The 18,421-nt window shown below is 40.0% G+C and overlaps 1 protein-coding gene across 1 annotated transcript; it reads right to left on the reverse strand.

The window, feature by feature from the left end:
- Positions 1–13,590: 13,590 nt before the first annotated feature.
- B3GALNT1 (beta-1,3-N-acetylgalactosaminyltransferase 1 (globoside blood group)) lies at positions 13,591–15,426 on the reverse strand. The gene has a single exon (XM_049775994.1). It carries the CDS (start codon positions 15,348–15,350, stop codon positions 14,391–14,393), a length of 960 nt encoding a protein of 319 aa, XP_049631951.1. The 5' UTR covers positions 15,351–15,426; the 3' UTR covers positions 13,591–14,390.
- Positions 15,427–18,421: the final 2,995 nt, after the last annotated feature.

Raw genomic sequence — 18,421 nt, forward strand, 5'->3', positions numbered from 1 at the left:
TATAGAGCTTGTAGTGTTGGTTGAATTGGGTGAACATTGGCATCTTTCATTATTTCCTCTAAGAGTTGTGAGATCAGGGAAGAATTAAGATTTATTCTTATGGGGCCAGAGAGATAGCATGGAGGTAAGGCCTTTCATGCAGGAGGTCATCGGTTCGAATCCCGGCGCCCCATATGGTCCCCCGTGCCTGCCAGGAGCAATTTCTGAGCCTGGAGCCAGGAATAACCCCTGAGCACTGCCAGGTGTGACCCAAAAACCAAAAAAAAAAAAAAAGTTATTCTTACCGACACGTAATAGAGAGTGAACAGTAAAAGACAGTATCTTGCTTTCTTCCAAGCAACTTGCATCAGTTAACTACTCTGTACTTAGATCACTTAGTTTCCCAAGGATAAGATCTGAAGGTGAGACACTTGCCTTGCATGTAGGGATCCTGGGTTTGATCTCTGACACCCCATTGATCCTCTAAGTCGCAGGAGTGATCCCTGAGCATCACTAGGTGTGGCCCAGAAACAAGCAAAAAAAAAAAAAAAAAAAAATCAGCATGTCTTGACCACTTCAGTAGCTTTATGATGGAAGGAGAGAATTAAAGAACTGGGGACAATGAGAATCTCTATCTCCTATTTTAATTTTTAATTCCAAAAACTATATGTAATTCCCCAAAAGATAACCCAGAACTAAGAATGTTTATCGTAAACGTTCCTGAATAACTAAGGGTTTTGATATATTGATATATTTGAGGACTGCATTCTGCTTTAAATATGTATGAGCAGAAGACATAAGTGCTGGATTTTTCTTTTCTCTTTTTTTTTTTTGTTTTTTTTTGTTTTTTGTTTTTATTTTTAGGCCACACCCAGGGATTACTCCTGGTTCATGCACTCAGAAATTACTCCTGGCAGGCTCAAAGGCCTTTATGGGATGCCAGGAATCAAATCCAGGTTGGCAAAGTACAAGGTAAACACCCTACCATTCTAACCCCCATAAGTGATAGGCTTTTTTTTTTTTTTTTAAATAATATATTTGCTCTTTGCCGTTTTTTAAGACATTCCAGAGACTAGGTATGGAATTCAATATTTACATTTTGAATTAAAAAAGCAAAATCTATAATCTTATTTGATAAAGAAAATTTAAATATCAGACTTATTTTTAACAATGGAAGTCTCATTGAGTCTAAATTCATTGCCTGATCCATTTCTTTATGCTATGTCTTTTTTTTGTAATGTTAGTGATGGCCAAATAACATAAGTTTCTTAAATTAATATGATAGTGAATGACAGGAGATCAGGACTATTTCATTGTGATCAGAAGTGTGGAGGCTTTGCTGTTTTTAATCATGAGAATATGTAAGAAGAATTTAAAATAAAGTCAGATTGGGTAAGTTTAAAAATATAGATGAAGCTATTATTAAGAAAATAGGGGCCATGAAAAAAAGGAGGGGAAGGGAAACAAATAGGGCCAGAGCTGTGACACAAGCCATAAGGCGTCTGCCTTATGTGCGTGCTAGCCTAGGATAGACCTCAGTTCAATTTCCCGGCGTCCCATATGGTCCCCCAAGCAGGGAGCAATTTCTGAGTGCATAGCCAGGAGTAACCCTTGAGTGTCACTGAGTGTGGCCGAAAAACTAAAAAAAAAAAAAAAATGGAGGAAGGACAGGCAAAGTAAGAGAAAAAGCAAACTCATAATTAAGTAGCATTTTTTCATGAATGGTGCATCTCATAGGTATCAATTTCTTTCCCTGCTGTATTTTAAAACAGTAATTTTGTAAAAGCTTTTACTTATTTCAGTATCATAACAATTTTTCCATCTGCATTTTCTTGCTATTTTAAGAATCGTATGAGATTGTTTATAAAAAATATACCAAGATCAATAATTTCTTAAATAATAATTTATTTTAGGAATCTTCAGAGTGTATTTAATAATTAATTCAGTGACTGCTAATCAACCAAGCTATCTTGTTAGTTCCTAAAGACTAACCATAATGAATACAATAAAACATAGGAAAAATTGAATTACTCTTGGTACTCTTGAGAGATTTTTATATGGACTATTCTATGCTTGTCTCTAAGAGACATTTGAAACAAGTTAAATGTCAATTTGGTGTAGAAATCAGATTATGTGGCAGTGCATGGTTACTCAAGATGCATGTCATGTCATTTGGGCCCGTTGATGTTTGCTAGAGTAGACTTAGCCTTGTAGAAACTAACATGTTTATGCAATCACTGATTTCATGTTGTACATAAAATGAACAGCTAAATTTTGGCAAGATTAAAGTAAAAAATAAATACATTAAAGATATTGGATTTGCACACAGGCCTGCTGCTATTCTGATTATTATCATTTTCCATTCTAAAATATATTATGGAATTCTGTAATTTCTTGTGCTTTGGAGAAACAACTGAAGTAACAGTTATTTGAGACTCCACATTGAAAGCAGAAAAACAATTTAAGGTTCAGAAGACAAAAACAAGGGATTACATTGGGGATGGAATGACAGTATAGCAGGTACAGCACTTGCCTTGCACTAGCTGACCCAGGTTCTATTCCTAGCATCCCACGTGGTCACCCAACACTACCAGGTGCTGAGTGTGGCCCCAAAAAATAAAAACGAAACAAACATGCCAAAAAATAAAGGCATTACCGAGACAAAAAATAGATAATTGAGACTTTGGAGACTTTCTTTGGAGCACTATAAGCCTAGCTCTGATTCAAAGTAATTTAATATAAATGATATAAAAATGTATGGCAACTATATTATTAGCACAACACAACTTTAATACATCACAACAAAGTTTACATAGTATAATCAGTATTAGGTTATAGAGTTAATTCATATGTACACGTAAATTTCAACATATGGGGGCCAGAGAGATAGCACAGTGGTAGGGCATTTGTCTTGCACTTGGCAGAACCAGGACTGATGGTGGTTCGATTCCCAGCATCCCATATAGTCCCCTGAGCTAGGGGTGATTTCTGAGCACTAAGCCAGGAATAACCCCTGAGCACTGCTGGGTGTGACCCAAAAACCAAAAAAAAAAAAAAAATCCAACAATATGGTATAACAGACATCTCTCAGGAAAAAGGTTCACAGGAGATTGTTTGCAAAGACTGTCACAATATATCACAGTATGAAATCTGGGGAAACTGTGAATACGTGTAATACAATTTTGTGAGTATTCTTTGTGTGTGTGTGTGTGTGTGTATTCTTTTTTTTGTTTTGTTTTGTTTTGTGGATTTTGGGCCACACCCGGCATTGCTCAGGGGTTACTCCTGGCTGTCTGCTCAGAAATAGCTCCTGGCAGGCACGGGGGACCATATGGGACACCGGGATTCGAACCAACCACCTTTGGTCCTGGATCGGCTGCTTGCAAGGCAAACGCCGCTGTGCTATCTCCGCCCCGTGTGTGTGTATTATTATTTTTTTGTGTGTGTGGTTTTTGGGTCACACCCGGCAGTGCTCAGGGGTTATTTTTGGCTCCAGGCTCAGAAATTGCTCCTGGCAGGCACAGGGGACCATATGGGGTGCCGGGATTCGAACCGATGACCTCCTGCATGAAAGGCAAACGCCTTACCTCCATGCTATCTCTCCAGCCCCGTGTGTGTGTATTCTTAAGACAACACTCTTGGCCAGCCACCAGTAAGGAGCAGGGAGAGAGACCAGAGCAGGGCACAACCCAGCTCAGAAGCCACAGGGCCTAGCAGGGGTCTCAAACTCAATTTACCTGGGGGCAGCAGGAGACAAAGTTGGGGTGATCCTTGAGTGCAAAGTCAGTAGTAAGCCTTGAACATTGGGGGGTGTGACCCAAACAACTAAAACAAAACAAAACATAAAAGGATTCCTCTAGGGCAGGGCCACAAAATGTTGTACGGAGGGCCGCAAACAGCCCGCAGGCCGTGAGTTTGAGACCCCTGGTAGGGGCTTGGGCTGCACAGCCAGCTACCAGTAAGGGAGCAGGGAGAGAGAGGGAGACCAGAGCAGGTTTAAACCCCTGCTCAGAAACGGCAGGGCCTAGAGGCTTTGGCCATGCCTCCAGTCACCAGTAAGGAGCAGGGAGGGAGAGCAAAGCACAACCCCCATAGCCACAACCCCAGTCAGAAGCCACAGGGCCTAGGGGCTTGGGTCATGCCACCAGCCAGTTGTAAGGAGCAGGGCACAACCTTGCTCTGAAGCCTCAGGGCAGAGGGGGTCTCCTGCCATCACAGACCACTTTAGTGCAACACCCCAACCCACCCTATGCAAGGAACAATGGGGAAACTAAGGAAGACATCAATAGCTGGAGATACGGAGAGAAACTCAGATTCCCAAGCCCTCCAAAATACATGAACTAAATAGATGAAGACCTAAAATCAGCATTTAATGTATTGGCAATGGAATTCAAAGAATAACTAAACAAAGAAATTAAGAAATCCATACATGAACAATTCACCCAACTCAAAGAAGAATTCAATCAGAAGATGAGAGTCCATAGAAATGGAACTAAGGAAACTAAAAAGCATGCTAGCAAGCCAAAACAGCAGAATTACTCACATAGAGAATCATTCGGACAAATTCAAAGACAAACTACAACAAAAACAACAAAGAAGTCAACAAAGAAACAAGACAAAACATTGAAAGAAAAATTAAGGTTCTTAATGAAAAAAGACAAAAGAAATAATCTACGAATTGTTGAAATACCAGAAAGGGAGGAAAAAGGGAAAGAGGAAGAAAAAATAGTGAGGTAAATAATAGCAGAAAATTTTCCCATCTTCTGGAAAGAGGCACCTGTGCAAGTCCAAGAGGCAAAAAGAGTTCCAAATAAAATAGTCACCAATAGACCAACACCAAGGCATATAGTAATCCAAATGAAAAAAAATAATAAAACAACAATAAAAACAAAAAACAAAGATGAAATCTTTAAAGCAATTATAGAGAAAAATAAACCTTAATTACAAAGGAGGAAAAGAAGGTCTCAAAGGAAATAATGCCTAGGATACAAAAGTCACCCACAGAATAGAAGAAGCTATTCAACCAATATCCATCAGATAAGGGGCTAACATCTAAGATATAGAAGGTACTGACAGAACTTAACAAGAAAAAAATCTAACCCCATCAAAAAATGGGGAGAAGAAATGAACAATTTCTCAAAAAAGATATACAAGTGGCCAAAAGGCACATGAGAAAATGCTCCACATCACTAACCATCAGGGAGATGCAAATCAAAACAACAATGAGGTACCATCTTATGCCAGAGACTGGCACACATCACAAAAAAAAAAAAAAAAAACAATCAGTGCTGGCTGGGATGTGGAGAGAAAGGAACTCTCATTCATTGCTGGTGGGAATGTCATCTAGTCCAAACCTTATGAAAAACAATATGGAGATTCCTCAAAAAAACTGGAAATTGAGCTCCCATTTGATCCAGCTATACCACTCGTAGGGATATACCCTAGGAACACAAAAATACAATACAAAAATCCCTTCCTCACTCCTATATTCATCACAGCATTTTTACAATAGCCAGACTCTGGAAACAACCAAGAAGCCCTTCAACAGATGACTGGCTAAAGAAACTATGGTACATATACACAATGGAATATTATGCAGCTGTCAGGAGAGATGAAGTCATGAAATTTTCCTATACATGGATGTACATGGAATCTATTATGCTGAGTGAAATTAGTCAGAGGGAGAGAGAGACAGAATAATCTCACTTATCTATGGGTTCTAAGAAAAATTAAAGACATTGAAATAATTCCCAGACTTGAGGGCCAGAAAGACCGGCTCAAAATATGAAGCTCACCACAAAGAGTGGTGAGTGCAGTTAGAGAAATAACTATGCTGAGAACTATCATAATGTCAGTGAGTGAGGGATGTAGAAAATCTGTCTCAAATACAGGCGGGAGGTGAGGGAGGGAAGAGATGGGGGCATTAGTGATGGGAAGGTTGCACAGGTGAAGGAGATGTTCTTGTTATGACTGAAACTCAACTACAATTATGTTTGTAATCATGGTGTTTAAATAAATTATTTAATTAAAAAAGCCAGATTGGCAGAGAAATTAACTTATTAAAGTGTGATGATGTCATATTGAAATAAAAATAAATAATATAATAAAGAAACAACATTCAACCAACATGAATTAGTCTCTAAAACATATTAGGTCAGAGAGTAAGACTCAAAATTAATGCTATATGAAAATCATTTACATGAAATCCAAAATAGGCAAATATAAATCTCTGAGAATATAGATTAGAAGGCAATTGATGTAGTAAGGTCAGGGTAGACTGAGGCAGGGTTGAGTAAAAATAGGCATTTGGGGGCTGAAGAAGCTTTATTTGTTTTTAGATTTTTTTAATTCTTATTTAAACATCATGGTTTTCAAGGTTGTTCATAAGTTTTTCTCACAGTTACAAAGTTGTTTGTAACTGAGTTTTAGTCATACAATGCATGATACCTTTCACCAGTGCACATTTCTTGCCACCAGTCCCCAGTTCCCTTTCCACCCTCCCCTCTGCCCTCTCCTCCCCTACCTGCCTCTGTGGCAGACATTTATCCCCCCTCCCCTCCTTTTATTTTAGACACTGTGGTTTGCAACATTGTTGTTGTTTTTTTTTTGGGGGGGGGCTACTCCTGGCTCTGCACTCAGAAATTGCTCCTGGCAGGCTTGGGGGGACCATATGGGATGCTGGGATTCAAACCAATGACCTTCTGCATGAAAGGCAGACGCCTTACCTCCATGCTATCTCTCTAGTCCCGCAACATTGTTAATAAAGCATATCATGCATTTCACTTTACCTCCTTTCAGCACCCAGTTTTTATCTAGAGTGTTTATTTGTAAACATCATTGTCGTGGTGACCCCTTCTCTGCCCTAACTTCATTGTCCACTTTTTATAGAGGAGATTTTGTACAGTGGGTATTGTACTTGCCTAAAATGCATCCCACTCAGATTCAATCACTAGCACCCTACATCATCCCCCCTTATTGGAGAACCAGTAGCAATCCCTTAGCACAGGACCAAGAGTAAGACTTTAGCATCAGAGTGCAGCTCCCCTTTTTTCCCCCAATAATAGCATTTGGAACCTCGCTGGGATAATAGAAATGTTTTAAGTCTTGTTTTAGGTAGTATTCGCAGATGTGTAAGATGGTCCAAGCTCACTGAACATAAGTTCTGAGCGTTTTCTGATATGTTAACTATATCTCAATTAAAAAGTCTATGACTACTGTAAAAGTTATTTACAATAGCCTCAAGAAATAGGCTATTTCTTTATTTAGGAATCAAACTAATAAAAACATATTAGGACCACTGTATATATACTGTTATACATTTAGAGTTTTCCATGTTTGTAGTATGCATGAAATTCTCTTTCAGATCTGCTCTGCTCTGCCATAAAAATTTTTTTTTGAATTTGAAATGATTTATCTAAACAGTTGCCGGCTATTACATTTTAAGGCGCTTTTAGTTGATTCAGCTGAATTCTCTTTTCTTTTGCTCTATTTTGGATCCTTTCCAACAAATATTTTTTGGTATGAGTGAGTGTTATGGCCATATTTTTTGTGAAGTTTGTATGTGTATGTCTTGTTCAGTGGCTGTCTGTTTTGCATATTTTGTATATAGTTCCCTTTTTTTAACTTTATCTTCGCCAATTTAGTCTTCCTTATCCTTCCTTCCTAGTCCTTAACATTTAATTCTCAGGATTCCCTTCACATGTGCAACTCATCTCCTCCCACAACTACAAGCCTCCTGATCTCAGCCTGTGGAAGAAATCCGTGACTGTTGGAGTTTTGTACCATGTTTGCTGCAAATTTGTTGGAAATGAAGCCACCTGGAATTTGTGTCACAATATATCCCCAGAGAAAAGATCCATGGATAAGACCCACAATCTCTGGATCCCAGTTAAACTGTGCTATCTAAATTTCTGGTTTTCCATCCACATACACAGTGCTATCGTTGACCATTTCTACAATGGCTACCCCAAGATTGCACCGATCCCAAAGGAAATGCAGTCGTCCAACCAACTCATGATGGCTTCAACCCGTTTTTCCAGACCCATCAAGTGTCGTTTGCCGGTCTTCTCGGAGTTCCAGACCCCTCATTTTTACAGATTGGTATTGGACTCTGTAGAAATATCACCTTTTGTATTTTTCTTATAATTGTAATCCTTTGAATTTATATTTGGTACTACACTCCTTTTGACTATTGTAATTAATGTTTTTATATTTTAGTTTTTAATCTTAGAAATTGATGTTGTATTACATTAGGGTTTTGCTTTCTTAACTTTAGGTTAGTGGGTTAGATATTGTTGTCTATAATTTCCTAAACGATATTTTTGTCTGGTCTCAGGGCTTTTTGCGTGGGAGCATCATAGGCAAAATACTAGGTTTATAGGAGGTTCCATCCATTTTGGATGGGCCCTCAAGTTCTTTATTTACACAGGGAGGGTCTCTGCTTTAAACGTTTTTGTGGGGCTGGAGAGATAGCATGGAGGTAAGGCATTTGCCTTTCATGCAGGAGGTCATCGGTTCGAATCCCAGCGCCCCATATGGTCCCCTGTGCCTGCCAGGAGCAATTTCTGAGCCTGGAGCCAGAAATAACCCCTGAGCACTGCCGGGTGTGACCCAAAAAACCACAAAAAAAAAAAAAAAGTTTTTGTTTTGGTTTGTGACTTAAGCTCCCATCTATAAATAATCGACCTTATTGGTACATCAGTTTCGGACATCATATGGACTTCAGCCTGGATTAAGAACTTGGATTAAGTTTAGAAGTCTATTGATCATCATTGCAGTGGCCCCCCACTGTGCAGGGGGTATATGCTTCTTCCTCCAAAATAAGGGCCTAATTCAATTACCTCAAAGATGGCTATCTGGTCTACCTGGACTTGAATGAAAATTGGGTTCGGAGAGATAGCATGAAGATAAGGCATTTGCCTCACATGCAGAAGGTCATTGGTTCGAATGCCGGTATCTGCCAGGAGCGATTTCTGAGCGTGGAGCCAGGAGTAACTTCTGAGCACTGCCAGGTGTGACCCAAAAACCAGATACCAAAAACCAACAACAACAACAACAAATAAAAGAAAAGGTGCTTCTTCTCGCCTGCTACACAACCTTTCTGACGTCTCTTCGAAGGATCTATGTACGTCTTAAGATTTATCTTCTCAGGAGCTTGTAGTTGATTCCTTGATACATGTTTCTGGTTTTAGACACCCTGTGTTTAGGTTAGAAGTTTTTCTTTGGGGCCGGAGAGATAGCATGGAGGTAAGGTGTTTGCCTTTCATGCAGGAGGTCATTGGTTCGAATCCCGGTGTCCCATATGGTCCCCCGTGCCTGCCAGGAGCAATTTCTGAGCCTGGAGCCAGGAATAACCCCTGAGCACTGCCGGGTGTGACCGAAAAACCACACACACACACAAAAAAGACGTTTTTCTTTACATTTTCCTGTGATGCACTTATGCAAACAGCCGCTCTTTTATTATTGACTAGTTTTTCCTTTAATAATTGTAGACAATATTGTTTGTTTACTAAAAACAAATGGGGGAATTGTTGTGTATGTAAATATTTTTGGGATTATTATGTTACTGACCCTACACTGATCCAGTGATTGTGCCCTACCCTAGGGTGTGACCTGGCATTCTGCCCCCACCCTAGGGTGGTACCTGATTCTGCTTCCACCATTGGGTGGTATCTGATCCCACCTTGGGTGGTACCTGATTCTGGGGGATAAAAACAAGGGTCTGTGGAAGGCAAGGGGTGGTTGGCTGGAACTGAGGCTGAGACCTTGTACTTCAGTCTTGTCCACCAAATAAAGCTAATATTTCCACAAGCCGAATATCTGCAAGCTGTTTACCTGCCGTTTCACCTCAGAACCGTTGGCTGGACAGGGTGGCAGACTCGTGCTCCGAGCTGGAGGGGAAAGACCTCATCCTCCATCCCTCCATCAGTCAACCTCTTCAGGGGCTGACTTGCAACAGACCACTACATTAAAAACTTCAGAATATCCCATACAGAAATTAAAGATCTAAGTAAATGGGGAGGTAAACCACATTCCCAAATCGAATGACTCAATATTTTTCTAGTATCCTTTGTTTGGGGGGTTACCCCTCCCAGGCTAAATGCTAATCTTACCCACAGGTCGGACCAGCCCACATCTGGGAGGGATCTATGGAAGGTAGCAAAGGGCAGCTGTTAAGATTTTCATGTTTTGGGGCCAAAGAGATAGCATGGAGGTAAGGCATTTTCCTTTCATGCAGGACGGTGGTTCGAATCCCGGCATCCCATATGGTCCCCCGTGCCTGCCAGGGGCTATTTCTGAGCATAATGACAGGAGTAACCCCTGAGCGCTGCCAGGTGTGACCCCAAGACCAAAAAAAAAAAAAAAAAAAAACAGATTTTCATGTTTTGTGGTGAGCTTTGTTTGGAGATGGGCACCACACCTGATGGTAATCAGGAGCTACTTTGTGTTCCCTATGAACACATACTAATGGTACTAATTGTTTCTGTGGATATTTTCCTGCAACTTTCCTAGGTAACCAGATCAGCTTAGTTATCCTATTCTAATCAGCTTTATGACTTATGGCCTGTTCATCCAGAATGTGTCACTCAGAGTTTTTGCCTCCAGTTACCTGCTTGTTTCTAATGATCCTTACCACTACATCAAGATAAGGCAGTTTCTTAGGCCAAAAAAAAATTTTTTTTTGCAGATGCAAGAAGTTCACAGAAATGAAGAGAGAAAAACTGCAGTTTAAACTTCACACATTATATTAGGTACACTAGTTGGCCCTACACAAAGGGAACTGGCTTGGTTAAAAGGCCTATTTAAATGACAAGTGAGAAGTTCCTGTTTCTGATTCTGGTGTGAGTTGTTATTTTCATTTCTGTTTGGGGCCACAACCAGTGCTGCTCAGGATTCACTCTGTACCCAGTTATCACTCCTGGCAAGTGCCAGGATATGGTGCCAAGATTTTCAGTTCCAGGATTCTAAGGCTCAGGGGACTATATATGGTGCCAGGATTTTCAGTGCCAGGATTCTAAACTAAGGTCTGAGTTAGTATAGTGGGGAAGGTGCTTGCCTTGCAGACATCAACCCAGGTTGTCTCCAGCATCCCATATGGTCCCCTCCTGAACCCTCCAGTAGTGATTCCTGAGTGCAGAGCCAGGAGTAAGCCCTGAGTATCTAGGTGTGCCCACCCCCACTCTCACCTCCCAAAAGAGCACTTGTGATCTCTGAAGTGGGAATAGCTGCTGCCCAGGCAGGAGAAGAGAAAGGGGGCAGGGGGAAGACCCTTGGTCACAAGAAGCAAGTACAGTACCTGAGGCTGTCCCACTAGCCATTCCCTTGCATTTTCTGTTTTACACCTTTATCTACGTATTTGCCAGCGTATAAGATGCCCCTTCAACCCATGAAAAACTTTCTAAAAGTCTTAAAAGTAAGTTACTTCTTTTTTTTTTTTTTTTTTTTTTTTTTGGTTTTTGGGCCACACCCGGTAATGCTCAGGGGTTACTCCTGGCTATGTGCTCAGAAGTTGCTCCTGGCTTGGGGGACCATATGGGACACCGGGGGATCGAACCGTGGTCCATCCAAGGCTAGCACAGGCAAGGCAGGCACCTTACCTTTAGCGCCACCGCCCGGCCCCTTAAAAGTAAGTTACTTCTTAAAAGTAAGAGGGGTGTGGATCACTCGTCCCTGAAGCTGGAACAAGTTTCAGCATGCCGTATACCAGCATATAATATGACTCCTGACTTTTAGGAAGTTTTTCATGGGTTGAAGGGTCATCTTATACGCTGGCAAATACGGTAAGTTTAACATATTAAAACGCTTGTTACAAAAGTAAACTTTTCTTGCCATTTTCATCAAAACTATTAAGATTCCAAGAGATCATTCCACAGCCCTGTATGAGGCTCTCCATACCCACCATGCGAGCCCTACATCAGACACTCACAATGGCCCACAGCTTCCACCTCCTGCTTTCCCTTTTGTAACCCTATTCTTCAGTGTAGAAAAAATTTCTATTGTTCTGCCAATTTGTTTGCTTTGGTTATTTATTTTACACAGGTAAGTAAAACCTTGCAGTAATAAATAGCCTTTCATTGACTGACTCATTTTACTCAAGTTCTATTCATGTTATCAGAAAATGCATGATTTTATCTACAAAAGTCACTGAGAGGCCATTCTTGTGAACTTTTGGATACATTCTCATCTGGTAGATGCCTTCACCCTCCTTTTGCCCCCTGGTATTTCTTCATCTGCAGCAACTCCACAAATGAGAAGAGGGCAAAGTAGCATTTAGAACTGTCAGATGATGCTAAAATCTTGTAAGATAATGACAATTTTTCTTGTGGAACATTGATTTTGCACAGGGAAATGATCTTGAATGATCTTCTTTAATGTGGAAATCTCCATCATCCCTACATGTATCCCATATGGTCGCCTGAGTCTGCCAGGAGTGATTCTTGAGTGCAGAGCCTGAGCACCACTGGGTGTAGCTCAAAAACAAAACAAAAGAACTGCCTGTATTCTGCCCTTCCGATATCCTGGGCCTTTTCAGCAGTGCTAGGGGCCACCAAGGTTACACCTGGCACTACCCAGGAGATTATGTGGGGCCTCTGCAAGCCAAGAATGTGCTTCAGCCTCCTGTACCATCTCCCTGATCCTGATTATATATTTTTATACTTACACTTTCTGAAAAAAATGATTTTCTCTTTTGCACAGTATGAAATTCAGAAAAAAAGGAATACCTTCTTTCAGCAAAAAATAGGAAATAGATGAGGCAAAGAATGAACTCACTTGGCCTACTAGTATCTGTTATAGTGAAAAGAAAAACATAATACACTCATATGAATAAATGTGCCTCAATATGACATAGAAATAAAGTTTAATTTTAGCCTATATCTTGGGTCTTTCTTCTTGATGTAAAATTAGTAACAGCAGGGGCCGGAGAGATGGCATGGAGGTAAGGCGTTTGCCTTTCACGCAGGAGGTCATCGGTTCGAATCCCAGCGTCCCATATGGTCCCCCGTGCCTGCCAGGAGCAATTTCTGAGCCTGGAGCCAGAAATAACCCCTGAGCACTGCCGGGTGTGACCCAAAAACCACAACAACAACAAAAAAATTAGTAACAGCAGCAGAAATAGTTTTGTCCTCACCCCCCTTTATTCTCAAACTGATTGTATATAAGAATACACATAGGGGCCCGGAGAGATAGCACAGCGGTGCTTGCCCTGCAAGCAGCCGATCCAGGACCAAAGGTGGTTCGAATCCCGGTGTCCCATATGGTCCCCTGTGCCTGCCAGGAACTATTTCTGAGCAGACAGCCAGAAGTAACCCCTGAGCAACGCCGGTTGTGGCCCAAAAAAAAAAAAAACAAAACAAAACAAAAAAAAAGAATACACATGGAGTGGATTAATTTTGTGACTCAACTATAATTTTCCTTTTCCATCTCAATTCTGGAATATGAAACATCCCAATAGTCTGGTGATCAGGTTTCTCCTTTCTTCCTGTCAGTCTTTTCTAAATTAAAACATACTGCCTTGCATGTTATTATTCCTAATTTCCAGGTAGAAAAGGGAGATAAATGAAGTAACATCCAAAACATGCTGGGAATTATATATTTTAAAACAAGACAAAGTTTAGAATTTCTTACTTTAATTCTTCTCTACATTACCACAGTAATATTTATCAGAGTTCAAGACATTATTGAAACACAATAATGACCAATGACTATACATGAACTAGAGATATCAAGAACAAATTCACCATTGACATAATTGGAAAAAAGTTCAAATGAAAATTGATTCTTTATTCTGTTTATAAGATATTGAAACAACTGTACTATTCAAACACTTAGAAAATTCTAAGTAATATTAAATAAGAATAGATAATTGTAAAATACTGAAACATCTTAAAGTATCTTTTAAATGACCAAAAACAAATTAAAGTTTTTTTGGTAAAACTTTAGTTATAGTTTTTTACAGAAAACACTATATTTTTAGAAATCAGTGATTCATATGATATATACAAAAGATCCTTAGCTCATTAGATCTCTCCATGACTAAAACTCCACATTGTTTTATGGATTAACAAGCATACTCAGTGCAAGTCTTTTAATAAGTTATGGTCTATATAAAAAAAAGTTATGGGCTATAGAATGACATTCAAATTGGTCTTATTTTGTTTGGTTTGATTAACAAAAAAAATCTCTGATAAATGTATATGTTCAATTGACTTAAATATCACTTTTTTAAATGCCTGACTTGGTTTTTCTCTAATTACAAAGAAAATATCTCCAGTCTATGAGTTCTTTGAGTTTCAGTTAGCCAACACAGTGATTGACCAAGGAGTTTTCTTTTGGAGACTCTATAGTACCAACTTTTTAACACTTTTCACAATGTATTTTGTCCTTCTTTAGGATTTTGGTAGAGCAGTCAATTAATAATGGCATGTGGTGTTCCTTAGCATAACCTGCCAAAATGTGATAATTTCCTTAGAAGAAAAACCATGAGCTGCAATCACACGTCTGAGTTGACAGACATCCAAATGAATCCTATATAAAAAGAAAAGATTTGTGTCTTCTGGAATATGAATGTCCACTTTCAATAAATTTAAACAGATCCCAACATAAACATCTTCGAACTTGATGGGTTTTACGTGACTCATCATTTCATATATTCTTGGGACCAGATCTCTAGACATTATATAACCTAATCCACTGCAGTAGGGAGGGAACACTTTGAAAGGATACTCCTGGTATGAAATATGGGTTTTTTGGTAAAATCCTCTATACGAATAATTATCAATTAGAGGATAACCTGTGAAAAACTTTTCTGAGTGGTTTAAATTTAAGAGATACTTCACCAAATTGCCAGTATTTATGAAAACATCAGTGTCTGTCTTCATGATGTACTTGGCATTGGGGCAAAATTCACTTACCCACCTGAAAGCCATAATTGTTTTCAAGGTCAGGTTATTATATGTGTCTAAAAAATCTTGTCGTATTATGTCTCCATAAAGTTGATGTTCGTCCTCTAAAGACAAAGCTAACACTTTATTCTCCCTTTCAGCCTGCTGGCCTAACAAGAAAAATGTAAGAACTTCATATCCCCACCAAGACTTTTTTTCACCCCAAGTAACTCGAATAGCCTGTCTGGCTTTCACATCTGAGGGGTGTGATGTCACCAGGATGACAAGGAAAGGTTTCTGATGAGAACAGTTGGAATGCTCTCGAAGTGTGAAGCGGAAGTCTTGTCTGTAAATTGGCTCATACTCATAGAAATACATCCAGTTTACCCGTTCTATCACATTGTAGTGGGGGAGACTGAGGTACCACATCACAAGAAAACTCAAGAGGGACAGCAGCAGGAGGCTCCATTTGAGGGATCTCAGTGACATCTTACTCAGAAGTGTGTTCAAGAGAGGTAGAGTGATCCACACCGGCTTGGAAGCACACAAGTCTCAGAGGCTACAAGATATATAAAAGACCTGGTTAGAATGTCAGCTTCCCAAAACATTTCAAATTCTATCTCTGGGTAAGACTTGCATGCAGCTGACCTAGGTTCGATCCCCCACATCTCAGAGAGTCCCCTAAACACCACCAGGAGTAATGATTCCTGAGTGCAAATCTAGGAGTAACCCCTGAGCACTGCATATATATATATATGCTTATATATATATATGATATATATACACACACTACATATATACTACATATATACATTACATACATATAAATAATAGGTCAGCAAAATTCCAAAACAAAACCAAAGTTCCAGATCTGAGTCTAGTAAACTGGGGCCAGAGTAATAGTAAAGCGGGTAGGGCATTTGTCTTGCATTCAGCCAACCCAGGTTTGATCCCTGGCACACATACACACACACACACACACACACACACACACACACACACAGAGTAAAGCAAGTCTTGCACTCAGCCAACCCAGGTTTGATCACACACACAGACACACACACCCCAAGTCTACCAACAGTGATTCCTAAGCACAGAGCCAGGAATAACCCCTGAGCACTACAGGGATGACCTCTAAAAATACTACATCTACTAACATACACTTAACTATAAGTAAATAGATACCAAGAACCAAAAAATTCGTTAGCTTTTTATACCAAATCAATGCTAACAATGGGCTAGATTTTTCTTAAAGAAAAATAAAAGGCACTATAGTAATAATGCCCAGAGACAATAGAAGTGAGGGCCAGAAGGACCAGCACATGATATAAAGCTTACCACAAAAAGTGGGGAGCACTGTTAAGAGAAATAACTACACTAACAACTACCATGACAATGATAGAGAAAACACAATGCATGTTTTGAAAATAGGCAGAGGATGGGGGATGAGAAAAAGGGGGACATTGGTGGTGGAAAATTTGCACTGATGAAAGGGGGGGTGCATTTTGTGGCTGAAACCTAATTACAAACAAATTTGTAATCATAATGCTTAAATAAGAAATTACTTTCGGGGCCGGGCGGTGGCGCTGGAGGTAAGGTGCCTGCCTTGCCTGCGCTAGCCTAGGACGGACCGCGGTTCGATCCCCCGGCGTCCCATATGGTCCCCCAAGAAGCCAGGAGCAACTTCTGAGCGCATAGCCAGGAGTAACCCCTGAGCGTCACAGGGTGTGGCCCAAAAACCAAAAAAAAAAAAAAAAAAAAAAAAGAAATTACTTTCATCATAGAACCATAACGAAAGACTATCCTAGACGTTATCCTATGACCCGTTGAAATACCAAGATCTCTAGCTACAGAGGACAGATTTTGTCATCCACAACAGAGCAGAAAGTTTCCTGGCATCAAAAAAAGACATTGGAGTTCTAGAATGAGCATGTACGGAGCCCATAGTTGCTCCTATGACAGCACTAAACCCAAAATCAATGACACCAGAATTGATACCCAATCTACAGCAAGCTATACACAAAAGAAACCTCTTAGACTATCAGTCCAAGGGTCCAAGGGGGAAGGTATGGGATGCATGCTAGGAACAGGGGTAGAGGAAGGACAACACTGGTGGTGGGAATGGCCCTAATTCTTTGTCACAATGTACCTTTAAATATTACTGTGAAAGACTTGTAATTCACTTTGATCACAATAAAAATTATTTAAAAACTTAAAAAAAATGTATCCGTCCCCAAGGTGATGACAAATGACTTTATTAAATAATTGGAAAATTCAGGGTCAGAGAAGTGGCGCTAGAGGTAAGGCATCTTAGCCTAGGACAGACTGCCGTTCGATCCCCCCAAGCCAGGAGCGATTTCTGAGCACATAGCCAGGAGTAACCCCTGAGTGTCAACAGATGTGACCCAAAAACAAAAATAAATTAAAAAAAAAAAAAGAAAGAAAAGAAAAAGATAGCATAGCGGTAAGGTGTTTGCCTAGATGCAGAAGGATGGTGGTTCAAATCCCAGCATCCCATATGGTCCCCCGAGCCTGCCAGGAGCGATTTCTGAGCATAGAGTCAGGAGTAACCCCTGAGCACTGCCAGGTATGACCCAAAAACCATAAAAAAAATTAAAAATAAAAAGAAATTACTTTCATCAAAAAAGAAAAGAAATGAGCTAGAGCGATAATTAATATAATGGATTGTTTTGCATGTAGCAAACTCTAATTCTGTAGTAGAGACCTCAGTCTATGGTGTCCTTTACTTTAGGAGGGCTCCTAGAAACTAAGAATTAAGGATGAGCATCAACATCATTAAGTAGGAAGATTAATCTATCAAGAATTTTATCCAGAGTCAGTTTTAAGCCTCTGTCCATACAGCTCTTTGCCTTTTAATACATGCCAACATAACAGGCCCACAAAGCTCCTTATCTTCTCCATCTGGCATTCTTATATGTACCTACCCAGATTACTTGTGGTGCCAGTAATCTTTCCTATCTCTAATGCTTTCTATTTGTTGCGATAGTGTTTTATCAAACTCTCTGCAGTTCAGTTTTGTAATACAAGGGTTTCCTCTCCGTTTATATTTTATGACCTTGTTAACAAAGGTCACAATTTCCAAAGAAATACACAATTTCCTAAGCAATGAACAACTAGAAAATAATTAACTTGTTTGATACGTTATATCCAAGTGTAAAAGAAGGGGGATAAAAACCCCATCTCTAATCCTCCCTCCTCAGCCCACCATGAGCCACATATACCCAGTTCCTGATAAAACCTGAAAAAGAATAATTATTAAAAGTAGATATTATCTTCTTACTTTTCCTCCTCACCTGGCTACAAGACACAACCTTACTGAGAATTGAGAAATTTATTGTTAACAATTGTGTGATGACAGCTTTGTCTTTGTGTGTGTGTGTGTGTGTGTGTGTGTGTGTGTGTGTGTGTGTGTGTGTGTGTGGTTTTTGGGTCACACCCGGCAGTGCTCAAGGGTTACTCCTGGCTCCATGCTCAGAAATTGCTCCTGGCAGGCACAGGGGACCATATGGGACACCAGGATTCGAACTGATGACCTTCTG

Source organism: Suncus etruscus, chromosome 6 (genome assembly GCF_024139225.1).
Source record: "Suncus etruscus isolate mSunEtr1 chromosome 6, mSunEtr1.pri.cur, whole genome shotgun sequence".
NCBI classification, from domain to species: domain Eukaryota; kingdom Metazoa; phylum Chordata; class Mammalia; order Eulipotyphla; family Soricidae; genus Suncus; species Suncus etruscus.

What these genes read in the sequence shown, in the direction of transcription:
- B3GALNT1 (XM_049775994.1), bottom strand. Translation starts at nt 15,350, where the DNA reads ATGTCACTGAGATCCCTCAAATGGAGCCTCCTGCTGCTGTCCCTCTTG.